The sequence below is a fragment of the Gymnodraco acuticeps genome, unplaced genomic scaffold, assembly GCF_902827175.1.
Source record: "Gymnodraco acuticeps unplaced genomic scaffold, fGymAcu1.1, whole genome shotgun sequence".
NCBI lineage: Eukaryota > Metazoa > Chordata > Actinopteri > Perciformes > Bathydraconidae > Gymnodraco > Gymnodraco acuticeps.
In genome coordinates, this window is record NW_022992193.1 from 2,708,056 (window position 1) to 2,735,724 (window position 27,669).

General features: G+C 41.0%; 2 protein-coding genes across 6 annotated transcripts; one reads left to right on the top strand and one right to left on the bottom strand.

Moving 5' to 3' along the window:
• Positions 1–19,818: 19,818 nt before the first annotated feature.
• On the top strand, positions 19,819–26,120 carry LOC117539309 (cyclic AMP-responsive element-binding protein 1-like). Of its 5 annotated transcripts, none has more exons than XM_034205428.1 (8): positions 19,819–19,995; positions 20,999–21,092; positions 21,219–21,365; positions 21,679–21,779; positions 21,930–22,069; positions 22,229–22,396; positions 22,511–22,667; positions 24,219–26,120. In XM_034205428.1, exons 2-8 carry the CDS (start codon positions 21,006–21,008, stop codon positions 24,361–24,363), a joined length of 945 nt encoding a protein of 314 aa, XP_034061319.1. In that variant the 5' UTR covers positions 19,819–19,995; positions 20,999–21,005; the 3' UTR covers positions 24,364–26,120. The 5 variants fall into 5 exon arrangements, with proteins under 5 accessions (XP_034061319.1, XP_034061316.1, XP_034061318.1 ...); XM_034205425.1 differs by having other exon boundaries at positions 19,820–19,995; positions 21,186–21,365; XM_034205427.1 differs by having other exon boundaries at positions 19,856–20,167.
• Positions 26,118–27,299, bottom strand: mettl21a (methyltransferase like 21A). The gene is made up of 3 exons (XM_034205430.1): positions 27,089–27,299; positions 26,894–27,005; positions 26,118–26,592 (listed from the first exon to the last, which is right to left on the bottom strand). Exons 1-3 carry the CDS (start codon positions 27,233–27,235, stop codon positions 26,192–26,194), a joined length of 660 nt encoding a protein of 219 aa, XP_034061321.1. The 5' UTR covers positions 27,236–27,299; the 3' UTR covers positions 26,118–26,191.
• Between the last annotated feature and the right edge of the window lie 370 nt (positions 27,300–27,669).

The following is a 27,669-nucleotide window of genomic DNA, read 5'->3' on the forward strand; positions in this document are numbered from 1 at the left end:
GTAATTAAATGAATGCCTCATTTAATCAATGCAGCACTGATTTATAGATATTTAAAGATATAGCAGTTTAATTTATTTCCCTGTGCATGGAGTATACGGTATGTCATAAGCCCACCAATGGTTTTGCTGTGTGTTCCTCTGCAGGATTGTCTTACCCCCCAGAGCTCGCAGCCTCCCATTGTTTCCAAAAATCCATTAATGGGTACCTTTTCGTGTTTTCTATTACAGTGCACGGTTACATACTTCTTCTGGCTGCAATGAAGTGTCAAAACAAAAACTTCAGGCAGAGTGGCAGGCAAATTTAGGCGGAGAAGTGCATTGATTTCTTTCACTTGCAGTTCCAGTAGAGTGGAGTTACTTTCAATACAAATGAAATGACTTTGTTTTTATGGAGCGACAAATCCATGTTTGGCTAAAAAAAAATTAAAAGGGTTATCATCCATCAAGTGATGAATTACATTTGCCAGTGCGGTAGCAACTGCTTTAATGCACTTTTGAAAACAATGGGAGACTGTGACCCTCTGGAGTGGAAGGAGAACCTGCAGCAGAACAAACATTAGTAGTCAGACATTTTCCTGCTTTGTTAAAGGGGAACTGACAGTTTTCAACATTAGGATCAGACTACACAAACACAGTGTTCTCTGTGGATGAAGGAACAGTTTTAGATTGGTTTGGTTGCTTTTCTCACTGGTTTTAAGAAAGCCATGCTCAATTTGAAGTTTGTTTTCTGTTTTTAACTAATCCATTCTCCCCTTCCACCTGACTTGTCTTGCTCTTAAAGCTTAAACATTTGCTCTGACTATCTAATAATGACATGGATGGTTTTACATTGGATTTGAAAGCCTGGTGCTTAACGGTGCCTCGGACAATCTGTATTTGTTGGAACTCGAGTAGGGTTAGAACAGGTTGTGTGAGCACCATGGACAAAATTCCATTGTATTTGGGTTAAATTAGAAACACCAAAACCTGCTATCACCGAACTCAGGCAAATAAAAACAGAACTATTTCCCTGACAGCTCGAGTAAAACCCATTTAAAGCAGGAGCATATACAATCATACTTTCTATACGACATTAACATAGTAATGTTAAGCTCATGAACGCAGAGTTGGGACCTTGGTGGCCCTTTAAGCCTACTGACACAAACAAGGTGACACTTTGGTTGCCTTGGTTTAAGACCCGGGCCTCTAAAGCACATCCCAAGCAGATGATGTCAAAATCAATATGGCAATGTCATCAGGTCGGCTCCAGGAGTAATGATGGTTCCTCAACCTGCTCGGAAGTCATGCACATGCACGCACTTAAACACACCCACATCACTCCCCCACTTCTTCATCATATCATCAAGCCCATCAGCAGTCTTAATGGGGATGCGATCAATACATCGCAGGGGTCGAGGTGAGGAGGCGAGTACAACGGCGGCTCGTGACACTCGTACTAATAGCGTCGCGGGCGGACACCACGCCACCAGTCACTGTCAAAGCAACCATCCCGTACGAGCCGCCCATTGTCCTTATCGCCGTCCCGCTTAAGCCACTCGCCGCCACGACGGGTGACCGATGTGTCGGCTGATAACGGGGCGAAGGTCAATCCCTCTTGATACTACTAAGTTAAGTGTAGGAAAATCTTGACATCCAAATTGGATCACTAGATTCTAGGATGGACGGAGCATGCCCAGTTCGCTTGTTGGCTCGAGTGCCGGTTTACGTTTCCTCGCCATAACCCCTCATTACAGCCGGTTTATCATGCCAAGAAGAAAGTGGCAAAAACAAATTAGTCCACGAGAGGGGAAAATAGCCGGGGATATCGATTTAGCCTTTTCATGCCAGAGTGGAGCACAGAAAATATTGGGCTATAAAAGGGAAACAAGGATATAAAGCCATTACAGTGCGCACTTAATTGATCCCACTTCCCATAACAAATTAATTGAGCGGAAAATGGCAGATGGCTTTGATGAATGTCATAAAAAAGGCTTGTCAGCAAGCCCGGTGTGTGCGACCCCCTTGCTCACACACTGCATCGCATGAAGGAGCTGCTAAGGAAGGAGGCTTGTAGCGAGTGTGTGTTTCTTCCAGTATTTACATCCCAGTGATCCTGATGTTAATCATGTTGACTTACTGACACCATTGCTAATTGTCTTCTTTCTTTTTTCCTTTCCTCATTGTCTTGTTTCATTCCTTCCACGTTCCTTTACTGCAGTTTGTGTACAGGTGCATGTTTGTTTGCCCACGTGGGAGTGTGTGTGTGTGTGTGTGTGTGTTTCACTGTATGTTTATACTGACAGGCTGCTGCCCCAGTAGCAGAACAAATGCTAATTTAATCAATTGGCCATAAATCCTACTGGCCGCTGACTCATGCGTCTTCTGCCCTGGGGACTCCAACAAAAACCCTGCCAGTGCAGTTTGTTCAGCATACACACACTCGTCTGCACACACACACACACACACACACACACACACACACACACACAACACACACACACACACACACACACACACACACACACACACACACATCACACACACACACACACACACACACACACACACACACACACACACACACACACACACACACACACACACGCACACACACACACACACACAAACACACACACACACACCACACACACAAGTACAAGCATCCATCTTCCATTCTCATGTATCCCCTATTCCATCACTGCAACATTAGAATCATTTAAAACACACATGCAGATGTTGACACACTAAGGTAATTTATTCTTCCTTCAGCTGTGCAGACAGATTAGAAGCTGCAATTGATCCATGTTAGGACTCTCTCACACACACACACACACACACACACACACACACACACACACGCACACAACTTTCCTGTTAGCCATCTTAACCAGAGAATTATTTATCGAGAGCATATTCCTCCTCATTTTCGCCCACACACACGATGCTGACACACCTGCAGTTTCATGACATCCAAATCTGCTAAAGCTGCTGAGACAGCGTCTTCAGCCGGAGGGGGGTGGGTTTGTGAGACTGGTTGTGGGGGGGGGGGGGGCACAGTGGGGCGATAGAGTGACAAAGAGACAGAAAAACAGGGATGCAGAAAGCGGCAGAGTGACAGAGTGAGAAAAAATGGCAGAAAGAGCAACAGAGCGATAACGAAAAGTCAGAAAAAAGAATGACAAGAGAGCGAGCGGGGAAGGAGAGGAGCTGCTGTCTGCTAGCAGCATGGCTGGCTGCTACCCACAGGCTCTGCTCAGAATTCTGCAGGGCCTCTGTGGCCCGCGTGTTCCCCATCAATCTCAGCCGGCTGTGGCAGACGCCAGCGGCTGCATCTTAATCTGCTGGGGCCGGACGTGAGGACGGACAGGTCGCCTGGGCCACGCAGTAAATAACCCTTCTCCTGACTGTCCCCTTCTATTCCCCTATGCATACACAGCCATGGAAACACACACACATTCTGGCTGCTCTGCCTCTGCACAAATATTTCTGCAAAATCCGGATTTTGGAAAGACAGCGGAGTGAGCGCCGTGGCAAGTTTTGAGCATACAAAATGCACGCTGCATGTTTGCAAAGTCAAATTCCTGCAGTCGAGAGGGTAAAAAGTTGAAAGTGAAGCATTTTATTCACATTTGTTTGGAATAAACACTGCAAGAAGGAAATGTTCTATTAAATCAAGTGTTAGGATTATGGATTTGTCTGAGCATAAGGCGAAAAAGCGTTATTTTGACACCCGGACTAAACAGAGCAACTTGATGAGATACTTGTTTTTCTTTAAGAAAATGAGCAGTATTTACTAAATGTAAGACAATATGTTGAGCATGAAAGTAAGATAGTAATTCAACACAATGTTCTAATCTCTTGCTCATACGTACAATCTTTTTCATCAACTATCACTATTGAAATTGTCTCCATTGGGGGATATAGTGTGTACAATATTAAACAAATGTTTAAAAGTGGTTAAAAGCTATGGAAAAAGCTGGTGAATGGACGAAAGAAATCTGATTTGACTTTACTAAAGATCAACTGGTACATTTCTGTTGATTTAACCATACCTCTGATAGCCTCACTGGATAATTTCTCAAATATCCTGACACATCTAGCATAAATATTTCAAATGTATGATATTTGCGACATTCCCTGCCCCATGGGTTTTTTAGTGGATGGGGGGGAAGGGTTTGTAAAGGCACGTCTCTCATCTTTCACTATTTTATGTGTTTTTCTTTTCTGTGCCTCTGTCTCACACACACACACACACACACACACACACACACACACACACACACACACACACACACACACACACACACACACACACACACACACACACACACACACACACACACACACACACACACACACACACACACAAAGCCGGCATCATCCTTACAAGTCGCCGTGGTGACAGCTGCAAAGATCGGACACAAAAGATGCACTATCAGGGGAACACGGAGGAGGCAAGGTGAGAGAGACTCGCGGATTAGAGGGTCGGCTATCTCGCGCGCCCAGGGGTCTCTGAAATCCAGGAGGCAGCCGGCACGAGTCTCCGGGCTCAGGAGCTAAAGGCCACTCCGCCCACAATGCCGGCGCGAGGATCAGTTGAATTTACAACCTCGGCGCGGCCCTGCTTCGCTAACCCCCCTCTTCTCCTCTCTGTTAGCGAGACCTTGACGGGTCAAAGGTCACCGTATCCTCCCCACCTGCCACACAAGCTTGCTCCGATGGCTCCGGGGGCAGAGCACACTGTGTTCCCACTGGGATGCCGGTAGCCATGGCAACCTTTGAACTCCACAAGCGAGAGGAGGTGAAGGATGAGAGTGGGGTTTGTAAACTGACGGTGTTCTGCCTGTGTGAATGACAGCTTCCCAGGGTCTAACACACATATAGCCTATATATATATATATATATATATATATATATATATATATATTTAATATATCTAAAAACAACATATATAACATATGTAATCACAAGCCCATGGAGGAGATATACGGGTGTGTTCTCGAACTGCACGGACACACACAAACACACTTGGCTTCTCTGTTTGACAGATGACCTTATACGTTGTGTGTGAGTGAGCGGCAGTCGGCCTCTGCTGGGAGTAATAGTGTCCAGAATGACATGTTATGACAGGAAGTAGCACTGCGGCAAGTCACACACACACACACACACACACACACACACACACACACACACACACACACACACACACACACACACACACACACACCTAGCCAACAATGTGTGTGGCTTGTCTTGTCTTTAACACCCTCATACCAGCTCGCCAAAGGAAGAGAAGGCATTGAGGATTTGTTTTAAGAAAGAAAACATGCTTAAATGTAATAAATTCACTATTTTTATGTTAAACTTGACACATGTCGTCAATGAGACCTTAAAGGTCACCTGTCATGCTATTTTTAGGCAATAGCAGGTCATATGTCTGCTCATGCGGGAGATTCTACCGGCAGATTCTACCGGTAGATACTGCCGTGATGAAACGCCATATTGTGGATTATCAAGGATTATGTCTGAAACAGTATGGAGCTCAAAGGCTTTCTCTCTTGCCGGTTATACCACAAGGTGAGTTACTTTTTATTTCCTGCTTCTTCCCACACATGCTCTGTGCAGTACAGATTAGCTCTGAGTGTTAGCGATGCTAATGTAAACACCGACCATATTACGTCCAAAACAGTCGGGCATTGTTTCTGATCAACCCTGTCTCCTAAAAATTACGTTCCCACAGAACTGAACTGCATTCTCAATTACGTTTAGCTAGAAACTTATTTTCTCCCACGTTACGTTCGTTATGAACGTATCTTAAAGACGTTTATTTTCTACATATCTTTGCCATTTATTGTCTTGCTTATGATAATGATAATAGTCATTTATAAATATCATTTTAGAGCACACATTTAAAATCAGTAGGCGAGGCTGTAATTTTGTCAGCTGTTACTCTCATGAGCGAGGCAGAAAATAATAGTTTTAACATGCCAAAAAGCTTCTGTGTCGTTTATTGCACCTCAAACATTAAAACAAATCCAGAGTTACGTGTTTCTGTACTTCCTCTAAGAACAAAGGACAGTAACAGAAGATCTCTGTGGCTTCAGGCTCGATCGCCGTTCAAATGACAGCGTTGGTTTCCCCAAAAGTGGGCGGGGCTGTAAAGTGACGTAGATTTCACTCCCAACCCGTCACATATTGACGGACGGTCAGGGCCCCTCCCCGTCACTCTATTACGGACAGGGTACCCCTTGGAAGTCATTTTTCAACGGGCAGGGCGTCCCATTGACTTGCATAGAGCTCCCTGAACGTTTGTAATAGAGGAGTTGGGATCGCAGCGAAATGCTCTCCGCAGATCCATTCTCACAGCGTTTATCAACCTTTTTCTTACTCAATATCAAGCCACACTTATTGTTTTTACTTCTTTATTTTAATTGAATAATGTAGGACTTTTGTTGCCGTCAGTTATGGGGAGAGTAGGGGCTCAGAATACTGAAATCTGTATTGTTTCATCCTTCTAATTTTGTATTCTCTAAACCACACACTGTTATTTACTCAACAATAACACATAACCCTTGTGTTTATTTATTTGTTTGATAAATAAACACAAGTTGGAGTCCGTCAGGACCGAGGGTCGGAGCAGCTCATAGTAGTTGCTTTAGAAAATGTTACATCAAGTAAGTATTCTCTCCGCTTCGCTTGACAAACCCTGTGATAGTCCTCAAGCTCTGCGATTGGATATTTGAGTGTGCTCCGAGGGTTACACCGAGCGTCGAACAGCACTTGAAATGGGATGGAACCACGGCAGACTGTCCAAAACTGGATTTGAACGGGTCCACCCCGTCCCCCCCTCCGTCCCCAGAACTACACATGCTGGCTATTGTGTTTCGCAACATGTTCTCTATGGCACGTCTCTACTGGGAGTTGTAGTTTTAAAAGACGTTTTCGTATTTCCCATCATAAGAAGTTGCCAGTATTAAACTGTGTCCATCCCTGGAGGTTTAGGGATAGGAAACACTCAAATTTAAAACATATAATTAATAAATGGGTGAAAATTGCTTGTGCCCATAATGGGCAGCATTAATATATATACACATGACAGCTAAGGTCAGAAGAGCTTTATTTAACAGCTGGTCTTATGTCTGTGACCCCTCCTGTTGTTAATTGATAAGCCTGAAACATGCACTTGTCAAGGTTCAGAGGCACATATGGCATAGCCATCGATCATCTTACATTACATTACATTGCATTTAGCTGACGCTTTTATCCAAAGCGACTTACAATAAGTGCGTTCGACCAACAAGATACAAACTTGAAGAAAACAGAATCATATAAGTACATCAGGTTTCATAGAGCCAAAACATTTCAAGTGCTACTCAACTGGCTTTAGATAAGCCAGTCCTTTATTAGTATATAAGTGCTTTGTTAGTAATTATATCGCTCGAAGTGGAGTCGAAAGAGATATACTTTATTGATCCCAAGTTGGAAACATTTGCGTTACATCAGCATGTGTAACAGTTGTAAATATGCAGTGGTGTTTATTTGTAAATCATTTAGTATAATCACACAAATTCTGTGTTTTATATTTAATAATTCTGTGTTCTTTATTTATTGATTGTTCAATACCTGACAAGGTCGGAGATGAAAAACTTGGGTCGCAGATTCCTCAACAGTGCATTACAAGACATCTATCAATATGTGTGTATACCTCCACCATTAAACTGTCATATTCTGCACATTTATTATACTATCTACATACATCTTACAAGAGTATAATACATATGTATAATATCAGTTAAAATAAGTGCTTAAACATACAGTAGTTAACATTGCAGGAAAGCAATATATTAGTACTTTGTCAGGCTTAATATTTATACCCCCAAAGCTTTTTTCTTATTCAAAATAAGACCTTAACCTAAAGTATTCTTTAATGTTTAAATAAAGCCTTATTAGTTTGTCTGTCTGTGTCTCCTATTAATATCTAATAATAAAAATAATACATTTCAATAACGTGCTTTAACCACCAGGTGTCCCTTTCTATCAGTTGTGCACCGTTATGGTGTACATATACCAATATACCGATTGGATCAAATATAAAAGTCAGCCGAATTAGTATTGATACTGCAAGGAGACGTATTGTGTGAAGAGAAATTGAAGAGGTTGTTTGATTGCTGATATATTTATGATCCACGTCACATATTCAGTTTCGGCGGCAGTTATTCCTGTTTGTCTAGAAGTCCTCTCATCAGGGCTCTATAAATAGCGAACTACGGCAGATATGTAATATGTAATGCAGCCGAACCGTGTATTACAATGCCGTTATGTGATGACCTTCAAAGAGAAAAGCAAGCAAACTTGGAATAAAGTATTATTTTTTTTTTTTTTTTATATTTTCGGATTTCACATCAACCCCCAACCCATAGATCCGCGGTTGAATAATAATCACCACATTACACACATCCCTTCACATTGAAATTGAAATTTACATTACAGTATTTCGTGAGGCCTTCTAAAATGTTTTTAAATATAATTAGGGTTGTAGTTGAAGAGTTTGTAAATTATTGCGTTGCGCAATCGCACAACGGCACGTCCGTTAATTCCACATCCACACACATGGATTAACATCGATTTAATACATTAATGTAGCCTTTGTTTCTGCTAAAAGAGGTGTCAACCAGCTGGGGCAACAAGAAAATTGGCGAAATCGAGTGTGACTATTCAAAATTATTATATTAATATTGACCATAACAACCGACCGTCGGGGTAGCATTTGCCGGGGAGCGTTCTCATGGCGTCTATTATCAACGCTATGGGAGGTCTATGAAGGTCTATGGGCCCGTTGAAAACTGACTTCCAAGGGGTACCCTGTACGTAATAGAGTGACGGGGAGGGGCCCAGACCGTCCGTCAATATGTGACGGGTTGGGAGTGAGAACGTGTTGTCTCATATTATTCAAAACCATTCTATTTATTCTAACGTAAATTACATGCCAGTGTTTTATCTTTTTATTACTTATATTTTTATACTTTATTTGCTATGAGTTATATCCGAAGCAAATTATGTTTCTGAAGATGTGTAATCAATTCCACCCTTCAATGTAGCATAAATGTGAACTCTCATTACAGGAACAATACCGGAAACAGACGTAGGAAAGATCCTCAGCTCGCTGATTGGATGTTTTAACAGCGAAGCACGTTTTTAAAGATATTACTGATTTTCTTTGAATATAAGAATGTAAATACTGAGTTGAGAGAATAGTCAGGGGATTTGGGTGATGGGAGACACATCTATGGAATCACAATTTCAATAGCTTACCATTAAATGACGGACATACCTTTCTGTCTGTGATGTTTTACAAATCAGATATTAATGTGTAGAAGTAAAACATGAGAAATAGTTTAGCAATATCCTGTAAAATTATGTAAAAACATGAATACAACTAAATATCTTCAGATGTTATACATACATAAGTGTCCTACACTAATAATACAAAGTTATTATTAGTATGCTGTGTGTACCTTGTGTGCACCGCCTAGTGGTTAAAGCACGTTATTGAATTATTTTTTGTTGAATAATGTTATTTGATGAAAAAAATATTAAGAGTACATACTTTCATAGGGGAAAGTAGAAGGTCAATGATAGAAATATAGAATATAAAAAATCAAGAAGATACTGTAAATGATCTCTACAATAAAACAGTACAGTGCACGATGTACAAAGATATTAATATGAGGATGTGCAAAACAGACAAACTAATTAACCTTTATTAACACATTAAAGAATACTTTAGGTTAAGGTCTTCTTTCAAATTAGAAAAAAGCTTTCGGGGTATCTATCTACAGATAAATATTAAGCCTGACAAAGTACTTAACGTCTAATATATTGCTTTCCTGCAATGTTAACTATGTTGAAGCACTTATTTTAACTGATATTATACACATCAATTATACTCTGATGTATGTAGATAGTATAATAAATGTGCAGAATTTGACAGTTTAATGGTGGAGGTATACACACATATTGATAGATGTCTTGTAATGCACTGTTGAGGAACCTGTGACCCAGGTTTGAAAACCTTGAAATCTTGAAAGGGATGTGCAAAATATCCATATACAGTATTTAATTAACTAGAGAATAACGATTAATGAATATACTTTATAGAGATCTGCAGATAAATGTTTAGTCTTCTCAAGCACCAACAATCAAATATCTCATCTAACTTGCTCAGGTAATTGGCAGGTGCATTCATATATAACAAATCACCATAATCCAGCACAGGTAAAAAGGTCACAGTGACTAGCCTTTTCCTGGCCTCAAGCGAGAAACAGGACTTGTTTCTGAAAAAGAAACCTAGCCTAAACCTCAGCTTTTTAAGCAGGTTATTGACATGAAGTTTAAAAGTGAGACAGTCATCAAGCCAGATACCCAAGTATTTGTAACAGGTAACCACTTCAAGTTGTATTCCTTGCGTAGTTACAATATCCAAAGCAGTCTCTGGTGTATTTTTAGCTTTAGCTTTCGAAAAGAGCATTACCTTGGTTTTATCCACATTTAAAAGAAGCTTAAGCTCAGAGAGCTGAGTCTGAATAATGTTAAAAACAGCCTGTAATTTAACAACAGCCTAGTTAATCGAGGGACCTTCACAGTACATAACGGTATCGTCCGCATAAAAATGTAAGGTTACTCCTTCGACATCTTCACCTAAACTATTAATATAGATAGAGAATAATAGCGGACCTAAAACTGAACCTTGTGGTACACCATTAGTGATGTTTAACCACTCAGAAGACAGCCCATCAAACTGAACACATTGGGACCTTTCAGAGAGGTAGTTTACAAACCACCCCACTGCATGGCTGGATATGCCTATACTGACCAGCCTTTGCTTCAAAATGCGATGATCGACAGTATCAAAAGCTTTGGATAGGTCAACAAATAGAGCTGCACAACTCTGCTTATTATCTGAAATACTCGTAATATCATTTACCACTTTCATTGTGGCAGTGATGGTGCTATGTTGCTTTCTGAAGCCTGACTGATGTTTAGACAGGATGTCATTGTTACATTAAAAACACCTTTACTTGTTCACTCACTAGGCGTTCAAGAACCTTGGCCAGAACTGAGAATTTAGAGATGGGTCTATAATTGTTTAATAAGGTGGCCTCCCCTCCTTTTAGTAGTGGCAGGACATAAGCTGACTTCCATACTTTTGGGATTTTGTTCGTGCTGAGGGAGAGGTTAAAAAGAGTAGTAAGAGGTGGAGCAATAAAATCTGCAGCTATCTTTAAAAAGAAAGGTTCTACGTTGTCCGGACCAGCCGGCTTTTTAGGATCTAGCTTGGTTAAGACTTCACGAACAACATCAACAATAAAAGGAGTACAACTGAAAGGGTTTTCCAGACCACATTGTTCTGAGTCACCGACTGTGGTGTTCACAGAAGCAGAATTAGAAACAGAATGAAACAGAGAGCCACAGGACACAAAATGCTCATTAAAACAATTTAGTATGGTGGCCCTATCCGATATAGTGCCAGATACTGTGGTAAGGCACGGAGGTAGCTCATTACGGATATCACCGGTGGATATCGATTTTATGGCTTTCCAGAATTGTCTAGGGTTGTTCAGGTTCTTTGTGGTAACTGACAGATAATACTTAGATTTAGCACTTTTGACATGTGAAGTGAAGCTATTCCTTAGCTGCCTAAAACGCAGCCATTCTACCTCTGAGCCTGAATTCCTAGCCTTTGCCCAGGCCTTGTTTCTCTCATGTAGGAGAATAAATAATTCAGCAGAAAACCAAGGATTGTCTCGTCCCTTCACTCTAAATGTACGCAGGGGTGCATGTCTATCTATAATTTCCATAAAACCAAGATAAAAATAAGACCATGCAGTCTCAACATCAGCACACAAATCGATTTTTCCCCAATCAAACCCAAACAGATCATGTACAAAACCCCGCTCCACAAAATGTTTTATGTCTCTCTTGATGATAATACGAGGTTTAACCTTTTGGTTTAACCTGTTGTTCTTCATGTAAATCAGAGTAGAGAACGCCAACTCCAGAGATGGGGTCGTTACTAAAAAAATGTAATATATTACATATTACTTAAAAAAAATAAAGTAATATATTACACTACTTCGTTACTATCTACATAAAGTAACTCGTTACTTTACTCGCCGAGCACGTACGAACTGTGCATGCGTGAGTGGCAATAACTTTCCTTACCAGCAGGCGGCGGTAGTGTGTATTTGTCATTCAAAACAGGCAACAACCAGAAGACAGAGAAGAAGAACAGACTATGTGATATAAACAAACAACAAATAGCGTGTGTGTTAGCTTCACCTTAGCATGTGTTCTTTGCAGACCGCTTGTTGAGGTTTGACGTGGTGTTTACAGCAGTGGATAACAGCTTCTGGCCTGGACACAGTTTGCACCTCACCGTCACATTCCTCTCTATTCTTCGGACGAACTCAAAATAATGGGCATACCTCCACTCCTCGAAAGTTATCGCTGACTCAGCCATGTTTATGCAGCACTGCACGTGGAGATGTGGACGCACAAGTCGCGCAGATTACGTACATATAAACCAACAAAGTAGCCTACTGATATAGTAAATTAAATAATTATTTTTGTGTAGTTGTATATTGCAATAATAATGTATGGTTGTCACAAAATTCCACGGACACACCCGGACTTGGCTCACGGCACACCAGTGTGCCGCGGCACACCGTTTGGGAACCACTGCCCTAGGGGACATGGAGAAGATTCATAATTAAACAAATAAATAATAATAATGCTTCTGTGAACACCCCAATCCGTGACTCTGAACAATGTGGTCTGGAAAACCCTTTCAGTTTTACTCCTTTTACTGTCAATGTTGTTCATGAAGCCTTATCTAAGCTAGATCCTAAGAAACCGGCTGGCCCGGACAACGTAGAACCTTTCTTTTTAAAGATAGCTGCAGATTTTATTGCTCTTCCTCTTACTACTCCTTTTAACCTCTCCCTCAGCACAAATGCAATTCCAAAAGTATGGAAGTCAGCTTATGTCTTGCCTTTGCTAAAAGGAGGGGAGGCAACTATTTTAAATAACTATAGGCCAATCTCTAAATTGTCAGTTCTGGCGAAGGTGCTCGAACGCCTAGTGAGTGAACAGGTAAAGGTGTTTTTATGTAAAAATGATATCCTGTCTAAACATCAGTCAGGCTTCAGAAAACAACATAGCACCATCACTGCCACAATGAAAGTGGTGAATGACATTACGAGTATTTTAGACAATAAGCAGAGTTGTGCAGCTCTATTTATTGACCTTTCCAAAGCGTTTGATACCGTCGATCATCGCATCTTAAAGCAGAGGCTACTCAGTATCGGCATATCCAGCCATGCAGTGGGTTGGTTTGTGAACTACCTCTCTGAAAGGTCCCAATGTGTTCACTTTGATGGGCTGTCTTCTGAGTGGTTAAACATTGCTAATGGTGTTCCTCAAGGTTCTGTTTTAGGTCCACTTTTATTCTCCATATATATCAACAGTTTAGGTGAAAATATGGATGAAGCTACTTTACATTTGTATGCTGATGATACCGTGATGTACTGTGCAGGTCCCTCCATTAAGGAGGCTGGTGTTAAATTACAGGCTGTTTTTAACATTATTCAGACTCAGCTCTCTGAACTTATTTTAAATGTTGATAAAACCAAGGTAATGCTATTTTCAAAAGCTAAAAAGACACCAGAGCCTGTTTTGGATATTGTTACTATGCAAGGACAAGTACTTGAAGTGGTTACCAGTTATAAATACCTAGGTATCTGGCTTGATGATTGTCTTACTTTTAAACTTCATGTCAATAACCTGCTTAAAAAGCTGAGGGTTAGACTAGGTTTCTTCTACAGGAACAAGTCCTGTTTCTCGCTTGAGGCCAGGAAAAGGCTAGTCACTGTGACCTTTTTACCTGTGCTGGACTATGGTGATTTGTTGTATATGAATGCACCTGCCTATTGCCTGAACAAGTTAGATGCCGCCTATCACAGCGCACTGAGATTTGTCACAAATTGTAAAGCACTTACTCATCACTGTATGCCAAGGCAGGTCTGCCATCACTTACTGTAAAGAGGCTCAGTCATTGGTACACGTTTATTTATAAAGCTTTGTTGGGTAAACTCCCATATTTATCTGCTCTCTGATAACACAGAGAGTTGCAAGCAGCTATTGTCTGAGATCGCATGATGTAGTATTGTTAGATGTGCCAAGAGCAAGGACTGTCTTAGGTAAGACAGCTCCACTTGCTTGGAACAGTCAAGAATTCCTCTGCATGTTTTTAAAGCTAGGCTAAATGAAATGCTCGTTGATACTATGGCCACTTGTAAATGTCTATAACTATGTAAATGTATCCTGTAAATATAATGTATAATGTCCTTTATTGTTTTATGTTTCATGTGGAACCTATATGCTGCAGGTCTCCCTTGAAAAAGAGATCTATGATCTCAATGGGACCAATCTGGTTAAATAAAGGTTTGAAATTAAATTAAATGAAATAAAATGTTTTGCGAGATCTCGCAATACTTTTGCGAGATCTCGCAAAACCCCTTTGCGAGATCTTGCAAAACCCCTTTGCGAGATCTCGCAATACTTTTCATTTATTACTTCCTGGTCAGTTCGGCTGCTACGGCAACACAGAAACCACAACAATGGAGTGGTTCATCGATTTTACTTTGAGCTTGGCCTTAAATATAAAGATATAACATCAGTGCTTGGCAATAGGCACGGGTTTCACACATAGACTGTATATAGACTGTATATATAAAGGGTTTCACATAAGTGAAGACACCTCAAGAGAACACTCAGAGCGAGGGGACATGCACGTCCCTCTGAGCTGAGTTATTGACAGATTCGAATTTCGCGGATCAATAACTCATGAACATAACGTTGTAAAAATACAAACAACATGACTTTACAATCATAGCAAGGTAGACAACGAGCTACAGAGTTGTTTTTATCAGAACAGTTCGATACGCGCCGTCGTCCGAGCTAAACATCAATAATTGGTCACAATCTGCAGCTGGAGGAGGGAGAGGAGTGCTAAGGGACCGTCTACAAACTGCAACGGGGTTTTACGAGATCTCGCAAAAGTATTGCGAGATCTCGCAAAGGGATTTTGCGAGATCTCTCAAAGGTTTTGCGATATCTCGCAAAGGTTTTGCGAGATCTCGCAAAGGTTTTGCGAGATCTCGGAGATTTTAATTTTTTCAAATATTTTTTTTTTTTCTTCTCCATGTCCCCTAGGGGGCTCCGTAAGAATGCAGTTTAGTTCTGTGGGAACGTAATTTTTAGGAGACAGGGTTGTTCTGATAGCAACGTTTCTGATAGTGCTGTGGGTCTGCATTGCCGATATGACGTCATATCGGACGCATATCTGGATCTGCTCCGTTGTACCCCCGTTTTTAGAGATTTGGGTACAGAGGAAAAGAGAGAGGGTTTTATTTTCTGATGCTGCGTGAGTTCCCTGACACACCGGGGACACATATTTATTTATGTATAAAAGACATCAAAAAGTGCATTTTGCATGATAGGTCCCCTTTAAATCGACTTGCTTGGCTGCATCATAGAGTATTTTAAACATGTAATATCTACGTTGAAGAGCTTCTTAGGTGTTTGTTTGAATACCTGAATGAGCAGTTATCTCTCTCCACAGAAGCCCAGTATCAGCCGGCACTTCCTCACCAGACGAGATGGCTTCAGAAGTCCAATTTCTTTGACGAACGTGGCAAAGAGTGGGAAGAGCCCGTCTACCTGTGTGAAGACAAACACGGCCGATAAAGAAACACCTGAGACCAGCTTCAAACTCTGTGGCAGTCAAAGGAGAAAACTACACATGCTGCAAAGCTGAAAATATTGAGAGTGACAGGATGAACAATTCAAGTTTGCACTCTTCACTGCCAAGTGTCTGTTAGGCTTCTTTTTTTTCTTAAATATATGTTATTCTTATTTGCTATTTGTATCTGAGATGTGTTGGAAATATCTTAAATTAGAGTATCTGCCAATACCGACACCTATTGTGGTCATTTTCAGGTTCATATTTGTATTTAGTGTCACTACTGTGACATGTCTCCATGTTTTAATGTTCAAAAAGCTCTTTATTTTTCTCATACTACCTGTGCTGGTGGATTTGTCAGGGCATCTTTGTTCTGAAAATCATGAATAAAATACCCTAACTTCGGAAGTGTCCCTCCTTATTTGTCAAACTAAGACTGCAAAAGTTTCATATTCGGCAGAATTAATTTTTGCACAGAACAAGGACTGTGGATTTAGTTGGAGGAGGAATAATCACAATGACCAAAAACGATTTGCAATGTACTTAAGGGCATGTGTACAGAAGGGCCAGACATAAGGAGAACAAAGTGAAGAGCAAGATTTTGGTTATTTTGCACTTGGAGAAGAAAGTTTGAAAATTAAGTTTACATTTTTTTTCAAAGAAGAAAGTTAAAATGAATGTTAAAACATGAACCGTTGGAAAAGAAAAGAAAATACTACGTAAGCCAAATATAACTAAAGTTTGACCTAATACTTGACATTTTGTCTGGTGAAATGCCAATATTAAAAAAAGTCTCCATCCCCTTATTTTCCCCCCCTTATGCCTGGCACAAATAGCCTTCCGTACATGCGGGTATTGTATCAAGAAAACACCCTTAAGTATAACCTTTGAAAAAGAAAGGGGAAGAGAAGGCATGGTTGGCTGGAAGGTGCAGCAGGGGGAAGGGAGCGGGTGAAAAATCCTTGCAGGAGGCAGAGATAGCGAGGGGAGGGTGGAGCTGACACCTTGACGGATTGATTGAGATCGCCCAACACACGGTGTTGCCTCCAGCCAAGATTAGCAAGAGGTCTGGGTCAGCACAATCTTGGTGTATTAGATAACTCCTGCCTCGCAGCTGCAGCTCCATACTGCACCTCAAAAAATTTCCCTAGATATCTCAGAAAACTTCAGGTTTGAGAAGCACGCTTGTGTGTGCATGATAGAGAGAAATAGACACACTGTGGGGGCCCGGTATCCATGGCAACGTCTGCCAGGTGCACTGGTTCATATGCGATTCAGGTAATTCCACGTACAAAGAAAAGCATGCATATAAGGTCAGTGGTATTCAAATGCACTGCATGTTTTCCCCCCTCTGTATTCATATTCCCTCCTGCACATATGAACCCATATCTCCCATAATGCCCTGCTTGAGTGGCAGGTATGATATTTCCACAGGGTTTGATTGAAGACTGCATTTAAATGTTGACGGAATATGTCATGCATGTTATTGTGTGTGCTTGTTACACACACCCAAGATGATGATTTAGACAAGGTCGTGATTTAAAAAAAAAATTGAAACATATGGAAAGAGAAAATAGGACTTGAAGTGAAAAATTGGGGGAGAAGAAGTGTCATAGGGCTTGCTGTCGATGGGGTTTTGGAGGCTTGTGTTAAGCCAGGGGCTTTGACAGCTGGGTTTAAGGGGAAAGGAAAGGGCTATGGATTGGAGTCAGGTCTCTACTTCATATTCTGAAGATTAAACTCCTATCCTGCTCCTCCTCCTACACCATTTTGGACGTCTGTGGCATGATTTTTACTCGGCTGTTTGTGGGTGTTTTCTGCAGTGATTTACAGCCAGGGTTAGTTGCTGCTGGTAAAGCGTGCAATCAGATATTCCGTGCCAGAACTCGCCAGCATTAGCAGTCCGAGTCGTACATTTGCTGTAATCACCAGGCGCGCTGACAATGTTGATATGCACTCCAATGTGATGGTGATGTGATAAAGAAGTGAATAATGCAAGCACGGGCTGATTGTGTTTGTGCGTTCATGTGATTTCAACTGAGAAACATGAAAAGATTTGGATTTAGAGACAGAATTAAAATGTATTTATACAATATTCATTGCGGAGAAGATTAGTGGATACACAGACAATTAATGGACTACATTTTAAATAAAACACAATGGCCAAAATATGACAGATATGTGAATATGTTCTGTTTTTTTCCATCTTTTACATAAATAATGATAGCAGATGTACATTAATGAAAAATTGCAAAAGCTTTTTAGATTATGGTATTATTATTATTATTGCGGGCAACCTTGATATAAGTGTATCTTGGGAATAAGAATTGTGCAAAATTGATCAAATGTGCACAACATGCATATAGATTGAAGACTTATTTTCACATGGGAGGGAAAAGCAACACTGCAAATGATCTGAATGTGCACAGCTTGCAGAGCCAAGTGCACATTCAGTGATAACTAATGACACCTCCCCACTCATAGGCTAATTATGGTCTGCCTATAGGCTATCCTAGCTGCTGGTCATTATTAAGGGGAATCAATGTCCAATCAGGTTATTGACATGGACTCAGAAACGGATAAGAAGGCTGGATTGCAACACATATATATGATATTTGCTATAAAAGGGTTTTAATGACGAGAAGACGACTGCACGGTACATTATTGGTGCTTTACTTTGATAAGAAAATAGCAAAATGTAATACTTTTGTTGCCTACACATCCAGGTTTTATGGTAGAGGACACAATATTGGTTGGGTCACCAGTGAGTATGCTTGCACCAGTGGTGTAGTCAATCACTCGATAGGTGAAGATGGGTATGTTTGACTTGTGTGTGTGTGTGTGTGTGTGTGTGTGTGTGTGGTGTGTGTGTGTGTGGTGTGTGTGTGTGTGTGTGTGTGTGTGTGTGTGTGTGTGTGTGTGTGTGTGTGTGTGTGCGTGCGTGCGCGTGCGTGCGTGCGTGCGTGCGTGTGTGTGTGTGCGTATTAAAAGGCCTCCGAAATGACCTCGTACATAGAGATGATGGTCGTAAATTGGGTTGAAGTCTCATTTTCCCCGCAGGATTTTGACCAGCTGCCACAGCTTAGAACCCATTTGGCTCCTACAGCACTGGTCCTCCTCACATACACCAAGTGACACAGTTAATGAGTACATTTTATGGCCAGCTTCGACGACCAAGGAAAAGCAAATGTAATGTGAATCACGAGGGCAGTAAAGAGAACACATAATAAGTAATACAGGGCTGTAGCCCACTGGTTTGTCATTAAAATCACAATATGGTTTGGTGGGACAAAGCCAGTGTCACAGTTAAGATCAGTGCCATTCACAGATCATATCAGGCTGGGATAAATGAGACATGTGCCAAGTGTAACATAATGGGGCAATGCTGACTATCATGGAATAAATAAAGAAGGATTTTGCTGCCACCATGTGGATTATAAGATAATTGCAATTTCAACAATATGCAAGATATTTACAGAAAATAAAAATGTTTTAAAATCGAACATGTGATCATGTACACGTGACATGAATTGACCTATTAAAAGAATAATTCTAGGTACGATATTTCATGTAATTTTGAAATGAAATGTTAGTGTATTTGTAAACGTAATGGTACATTAGTTGTTGAAATCAATATGGGTGTTTAGGTGCCTCTGTTTCACATCTCTTGATTAACAGTATAGTCAGAAAGCTTTATATGTTTGAATTTCAGTAAATCATTTTTGCAAGGTTTTAAAACATTCGCATTGTTTAAAAATCTATTTGCACACAAAAATCATTACATTATTATAAAAGTATAGTTTCTCATATCACAGTTAAAAATGATAGCAGTGAACTATGTATTACATGTCCATGGTTCTCCAAAATGCCTTATATATAGATATATGAGTTATTTTGTTTTTTAAAATAGATTTATACTTAAAAACTTGGCGCATGCTCAGATGAGTTGCACAAACTCAAGCACTTCTCTCGGCTACCTCCGTGGTTTTTCAGCCTTACCTCGGCAACTTCCGTGACTTTCCGGATATCTCCGTATCTCGGTCGGGTCCTGTCGACAAAGCTGATTTTCGCTGTCGTCGTCTCCCTCGTCCTCCTCTCCGTGTTGTTGTTCTCGGTGACGCGACGGAGGTGTAGCCTGACGCGGTCTCTTACGTGTCGGTCTGAATAAAAGTGGAGCTCCGTAGACCCGGGAGTGACGAAGCGAGTCTGTGTTGGTAAGAGGATACGCATCCGATGTTTGCTAAACAGATAGATGGCTGCCCAGAGAAGTTATTTTCGCCTAATATCCGCTCAATGCCAACAAAGAGATCATGGCGGCGGTGTTGCAGAGGCTCTCAAAATGAGTCAGTCTCTCTCTGCAAGGCTCGCAGCACAACTGAGACATAGGTATTAATATGGGAGTGGGCTTGAATGTTCTTTTCTTTTAATACATTGTTTATAAATAAGTCACAGAAGCAATTATTCAAGCAAATGCATGTATTCTAATACTAACCTTACGTGAACATATTCCAACCACTGGTAAGTGAAAGTGGGAGAAAAAATCTCTAGTTGCAAACATAACTGGCATTCAATGCATGCACACATTTCCCTCCATAAATGTTCACAGCTAGCAACCTAACGTTATTAATTAATTCAATGTAATGTTAATTTGAAAACCTGTGTAATTCCACAGCAAATTGCCATATTGCAAAACAAGCTGTTAAAAATGGAAATAAAGAGTTGCAATAGAGCCTTGATTAATGTTTAATAAATGTACTAGCATCCAATGCACTTCCATTAGCTAGCTGGTTAGCATGCTAACAGAATCAATGAAGCTCATACTGCTGAAGCTAGCTAGCTACATGCTATCTGTACATTGGTAACACTCGAGAACATGGCTAGTCAGGCACTTAGCTTTAGCATTCTGTGTTTATGGAATGTGCGAGCCTTATTAAAATGTTGTATCATGTTTAAAATATGCACATGTATGTTATATTGTTGATGAACGTCAATACAACATGCGACACATTATTTTACGAAGACGTATACGATGTTTTACCTATGAATTGTATGCTAGCATGTTTAGCTAAGCCACACCCTCCTTTACATCATCAACAAGCCTGGTGGACAGGGTACAACCTCCTGAGTGTTTTCTGTACACCAAAGACCTCTTTCTCACTGTTTGTGCTGCACAGTCCTATTTAAACATGATGACAAGCAGTTTCTTACTTGTTGCAGATTTTAAATGACAATGGAGGCTGGTTCAGACACACAGCAAAGTGGTGACACAGTTGTCTCGGAGTCTGAGACCCAGCATATCACTCTGGCCCAGGTAAATCTTTACAAAATAAATGTACACGTTTCAATATAAGAAACATAATACCTGATGTAAAATAATTGATTCTTGTGAGAATTTTGTACACAGATAGGGAATGACTCAGGGTTGTCATGGTTGCAGGCTTCTATAGCAGCTGGCCAGGTGACAACCAGTGGTCCTACAGTGACTCTAGTGCAGTTACCGAACGGTCAGACAGTGCAAGTGCACGGGGTGATCCAAGCTGCTCAGCCCTCAGTCATCCAGTCTCCACAAGTCCAGACAGTACAGGTGAGAGAAAACCCCTATGCATTGATATTTGATTTGTTACAGTTCATAATCATTTAGCTTTAAAGAATGTTCACTATTTTCTAACATGTTTGATCCGAATTCTAAAAGTTGCTTTGCACCTGAAAACATTAATTTGTATGATTTGAAAAGCGCAAATATGGACTTTTTGCTATTGTTTTTAAAAAAAGGCGCTCAACACTGTGCATTGGTTTAACAACGAGTCAGTTGTTATTAATGACAACTGTTCAGGTAACAATGTCCCAAAAAAATAAGCTGTTAAAATAAGACTTTAATGATTATTGTTTGCTTACAGATCTCAACTGTTGCTGAGAGTGAGGACTCTCAGGAATCTGTTGACAGCGTGACAGATTGTCAGAAGAGGAGAGAGATCTTGTCCAGAAGACCTTCTTATAGGTCTGTGTAACATCTTATCTTTGGGGTTTTTATGTCTGAATTTAGAAAGATAATAACTGATGCTTTTTAATTTAATCCAATTATTGTTGCATTTATGCAAAAACCTTGAAAAGCTTGTTGATATATTTCTGCGATTGTGCCGTTCCACAGGAAGATTTTGAACGATTTATCGTCGGACCCTCCCGCAGTGGCTCGAATCGAAGAAGAGAAGTCAGAGGACGACTCAGTCCCTGCCATCACCACGGTTACAATGCCCACTCCCATCTATCAAACCAGCAATGGCCAGTACAGTGAGTACTTTTACATACTGAGAAAACAGGAAGTGGTTTGTGTTGAAATATGCAAGCTTCCCTGCTATCAGGCGCTGCCCTTTCTCTATCCTATGCAGTGGATTTGTTGAGTTTAAGTTAATTTGAGACTGATTCTAACACTATTATGTCCCTCTGCAGTTGCCATTACCCAGGGTGGGGCCATCCAGCTGGCCAATAACGGCACAGATGGCCTGCAGACGCTGACCATGTCCAACACGGCCCAGTCGGGGGCCACCATCTTGCAATACGCCCAGACCAGCGACGGGCAGCAGATCCTGGTGCCTAGCAACCAAGTGGTTGTACAAGGTGGGGAAACTATTAAAAACATGTTCTGCTGAAGCATTATAAAGGAGAATTCATGAGTTTTGAAAAACTGTCAAAGTGGGGTTTTTTTTTCTTTCTGTGACTCTTCTCTGTCAGCTGCCTCTGGGGACGTCCAGGCCTATCAGATCCGCACAGCCCCCACCAGCGCCATCTCATCGGGGGTTGTCATGGCGACCTCGCCTGTAATGGGTACAGGAGGAGGCGGCACTGAGGAAGTCACGCGAAAAAGGGAGGTCCGACTAATGAAAAACAGGTAAGGGTGTCACGAGGTTCACTTAATACTAGGGATGCACGATATTGTTTTTTTGAAACCGATACCGATAACTTCCTGCTTCTCAAGACCGATACCAATAACAAAACATTTTTTACGCCACTAATTATTTTACCGCGATTAACGCATGTGTATTTTTTTCCCTCGGCCGCCCCGTAGTTTCAGAGCGCATCGAGTTTAAAATACCATCTACAAGCTGATGCTGACAGCCCCGCTCCTGCTGCCCGCTTGTGGCAGACCACACTTCCACGCTCACCGGCAGGCACCGACCGGCCATCTGGAGGACCGGGAGGGTGTGTGTATGTGTGGCCCGAGCGAGCGAGAGAGAGACCTTACGTGCATTGTTGTTGTTAGCATCTGGTGCTAGCTAGCTGCGCTAATGGATATATGGAGCTGCTTAAATGAAAACAGAGGAGCGACATTTCGCCACAACTGCGCCGAGCACTTGACTTTATGCAGGAAGCCAGACAGTGGGACATTGTACGAAAAGTCAGCACACTCAGCTCGGATAGTGCGCAACATGATTGCAGCGTCCAGGCAGCTCCGGTTCGAGCATATGCCTTGAGTTGCACATAGCTCCAACGCCCATACCACCGACAACATGTTTGTTTACTGTCCTGGCTTCACGGCCGCACACCATTTACGTCACAGCCAGGCATGAGTTAGGGAGCGCTGGATTTGTGAAAAACTCCCCTCTTCCTACACCACTAATACCACAGTACTGGCAAAACGGGAGGAGCCGAGTGAAAAACAAGCGCCCCTCATCCCAATCCACCCACACCGCAGTATTTTTGTCTTTTTTTTTACCCAAAAAATATATTGTATATTATCGGGGCTATTAATACTGTTATCGGGATGACGTCATAATTCCTAATATCGGACCGATAATTATCAGGCCGATAATTATCGTGCATCCCTACTTAATACTTTGTACTTTTCTTTTTAACGCTGTGTTGTCTCCAGGCAAACGGTTGCAAGTCCTGAGATGCTTCAGTGTCACATAACCATCTTTAGGACAGGTTTCAGCTGACTGTCAATGTTGGCTCAGTAAATGAAATGACACCAGGTGCTGCTCTGTAAACTATTATTGTCAGATGGTAAATGCATTGTAGTTGGTGTGATTCATTCAGGATGGTGTGACAGTTAGGCCTGTCACAGTAACTGCTTTTGTTGGACGATATCTTGTCCCAGAATCAGTTTCGATAAACAATTTTATTGTAATTTCTAGACAATTACAAGCCACGATCATTATCTATTTATAATCATGAAGCAAGTACACCCTATTTTGAATTAAATGTGGATCTTAAATACATTATAATACGTCTCACATCCACATAATTGCAGCATTTGGAAATAAATTCAATATCAGCAAGTTTATTTTATTCAATTTTATTTGTATTTCATGTAAATATTGCTTTGTTTTACTGTTATAGCCAATGCAAAATATAAGAAGCTAGGCCATACAGGTCATTGTAGCTTATGTTTAGACCTTAACCACAGAAATAAACTCACACATATCCTACTGTCACGCAGGGAGGCAGCCCGCGAGTGCCGCAGGAAGAAGAAGGAGTACGTCAAGTGTCTGGAGAACCGTGTGGCCGTGCTGGAGAACCAGAACAAAACCCTCATAGAGGAACTGAAAGCCCTTAAAGACTTATACTGCCACAAATCGGAGTAGAAACATCAGCAAGTGCCTGCCAGAGGGGGGGCGCGGGGCAAAAGCAAGCGTCTGTCCCCATGTACAGAGACTCGGCACGGGAGCCATGCATCTCGGTGCCACGCCCCCTTTTTCTGCTCTTGTGCTTTCTTTTTAAAAACTGCAGTAAATTGACTCGCCGGGATTAGAAAACACACATGAAAAGTCGGAGGAATGTTCAGAAAGGCAACAGGGTCCTTGAATGAACAATGAGGATGTTCCTTTCTTATTGTTTGCGATGTCACCAAAGGGAAGCATTCCAGTCACCGGTGCCTGGATACACACCAGCAACAGGGAGCGGCTGCACTACCATCGCCAAGGACCTTTTCACAGGTGAATCTCCCCAAGACTGTTTGGGAGAAGCGACGTTTGAAACCGAAACCGCTCTCTATCACTCGCATTAACGTCTGTTACTTACTAACGCTTTGAAATGTAGACGGGCCAGGTCATGGGACATTTGATATTTTTTTAGCTGCGTTTTGTTTTATGCATCAGATGATCTGCTTGCATAATGCCATTTTATTTTTTAAATGGACTTTGCCTTGATACGGGATGAACACAAAATGTAACCAGTATGTTTGGGTTGTAACGACACATTGCAAAGTAGTCAAAAGCTCTCATTTAAGGTTACAGATTTCTTTCTGATGCATGTTCACAAACATATTACTGAAGGCTCATTGTTTTTGATTTCGGGACAGATTAATTAAATCGAAATGCAGCTCATGCAAGTATGTCAACCAACAAATGGTTAAACTACAGTTTGTGATAAAACTGTTTTCAATAATGTTTTTGTATGAAGGATTTTTTACAGACTAATGACTTTAAAAAACGTGCCTGTTAAGAATGGGCATATCATCCGGGTTATTTTTAGACCACTTAATAGGGCTTTCCCCCCTAATACACTAGTGTTCATAACACTCAATATATTCTGTAATCCTAACCAAGTGTCGGAACATCATCGGAAAACACCGCTTTTTTAAAGTTTGATTTCATTCATTCCTAGATTCTTTTTTAGTGCAAATCAAAAACAATGAGCCTTACTTCTTTACAAAGAAATAAATACTTTGTCTCCATATTTCTTAAACTCATTGCCCGTCACTGGAATCAGAGATTGCTTTATATGTTGGTTTATTATACTGTCTTTGAACATGTAATGTCACATTGAGAATTCTGTATAATTGAAAAGTCCTGGGGTTCAGGTTGGTGTGTAATAAGAATATCTGGACCTGTCTATGTACAGTAGCGGGTCCAGGTCTCTGAAGGAATAAGCAAGAGGCTGTCTCCAAATTCTGTTTACAGGAAGTGGGATGCACACTTTCCTCGCTTAAGCAATCCTACCACATTTCACACCAGGAAAACACTGCTAATCACAAAGTGTACATGGGTGTTTTGCTGCTTATGAATGATCAAGGCGTTATCATTCATTTGATTGGACGGTTTTAGTTATGTGGAGCTTCCAATCTCATCAAAAACGTCTGGATTGCACCTATCAAGAAGAGGATTAAGTGCGAGCAATTTAAAAGGACTTCTTCACCGTGAATAAATGTCATCACAATGGAATGCCATGTTGTATTATGTATAGTCATGACATAGTATGCTTTTTTTTTATGTTGCTTATCATTAATTTTGTATTCACACTTTCTAAATGTCAGCACCAACTTGTATAAAACAGTGCATTATGTTAGAGCTATTCAAATATTGACATTGTTGGCAGCTCTTAATAAATGTGTTTCTGGTAATATTTGAATATTTTATTGGATTATTATGCAAAAACAGCAAATTATTACAAATGAATGAGTGAAAACTCATGTCACAAATCCCTCCGAGGTGGCACTTTCCAAGATTTATACACATGGATGTCCCTCTGTTTGTCGTAGTAGACTTCTTCTACTGTGAAACGCTGCTTCAGCATGCTCAGAAAGTCTGTGTCTCGCTTGTAGCGGATCTTGCAGGCCAGTAGAACCACAGAAGTGTCCGAACACAGGTGCTCCAGAGTCTGCAGCAGCGGCACAAAGGTGTCCTCCAGGTACACGATGTCTGCTCCCAGCACCACATCATACCCCCCTGCTGTGTAACGTTCAAGGCCCTCTCCCCAAGTCAGCTCAGACACAGCCACTGATCCCTGGGTGTCTTGGGGTAGGTTTGCCTTCACATTTGCAGACAGGAAGTCCATGGCCTGCTCTCTGTCAGTGATGGTCACTATTTTTGCACCTAGAAAGGTTGCACAAGAAGAATAACGATTTTAGAAAAGGACAAAGTGCAGACTTAAGGGTTGTACTGTCTCTGAATAATACATGACGTCTCAATGCAATATGTATTATTGCTATATAATGTTTATTGTCTCGGGCCCTATTCTCAAGCTTCCTATAGCTTAGGGTGTCCCATTTCACATGTCTCCATTATGTCTTATAATTATACTTGCATCTCATTTAAAACGTGAATAAATGATGATTTAGGCTAAAAATGGGACATTGAATGACCAGTATTCATATTTCCTGGACAGTGAACTCACCAAGCAGTGCTGCAACAATGCCCACCAATCCAGTGCCAGCTCCGAGTTCAATGACCTCCTTCCCCTTCAACTCCACCTTCCCCATCTCCAGATAAATGCACATAACAACAGCCTGGGAAACAAAACGTAATATACTTGTAGTCAAATAATAAAACGTTAGTAGGCTATTAATGTTAACACCAATGTGTCACTTACCGCATCCCAAACAACCGCTGCTACCCCGAGTTTCTTCCAGTCCTGGGTAAGATGGAGGTCATGGTTAGCAAAGCGAAACTGTGCTGATGAATTATGGAGTTTAGAAAGCGCAGGTAACGGATTTTCTACGTACGGAACCAGAGCCATGCTTTTATAAAAGGGGTAGAAACAAAACAATGGTGTATTTTACCGACTTCACGCATGCGCACTATGGTTCTTCTTCTTTTGATTTTTATGGCAGTTGGCAACCAGCGTTAAAGGTGCATTACCGCCTTCTACTGCATTGGAGTGTGGACCAGAATTATCAACCTTCAAAAATAAACAAATGTATTTTTATTTTATTTTTATTTTTTACTTGAATAATGTAATAGTCTCCCTGACCCAATTTCTAACATTTCATTTGAGATTCGGTTGTTCAAAATTCCAAGCTTCCTGATTTCTGACTTTCTTTGGAAAGGCTTCTGGCACTTTTACTCAGTCAATACCTCCATCTTCTGGTGGTTTGCATGTACTTCAGTGCCAATTTAGTTTAAATAATTCCGTCGTCTGTTTCTTCTAAATCATCATAACATTTCCTGTTT

Excerpts from the sequence above, each read along its gene's own strand:
- mettl21a (XM_034205430.1), bottom strand. The coding sequence starts at position 27,235 with ATGGCTCTGGTTCCGTACGTAGAAAATCCGTTACCTGCGCTTTCTAAA. Across the intron at positions 27,006-27,088 it reads CAGCGGTTGTTTGGGATGCG|GCTGTTGTTATGTGCATTTA; the intron begins GTAAGTGACACA and ends TTTGTTTCCCAG. Across the intron at positions 26,593-26,893 it reads CATTGTTGCAGCACTGCTTG|GTGCAAAAATAGTGACCATC; the intron begins GTGAGTTCACTG and ends CAACCTTTCTAG.
- LOC117539309 (XM_034205425.1), top strand. The coding sequence starts at position 21,006 with ATGACAATGGAGGCTGGTTCAGACACACAGCAAAGTGGTGACACAGTT. Across the intron at positions 21,093-21,185 it reads AGCATATCACTCTGGCCCAG|ATAGGGAATGACTCAGGGTT; the intron begins GTAAATCTTTAC and ends TTTTGTACACAG. Across the intron at positions 22,668-24,218 it reads GTCCGACTAATGAAAAACAG|GGAGGCAGCCCGCGAGTGCC; the intron begins GTAAGGGTGTCA and ends ACTGTCACGCAG.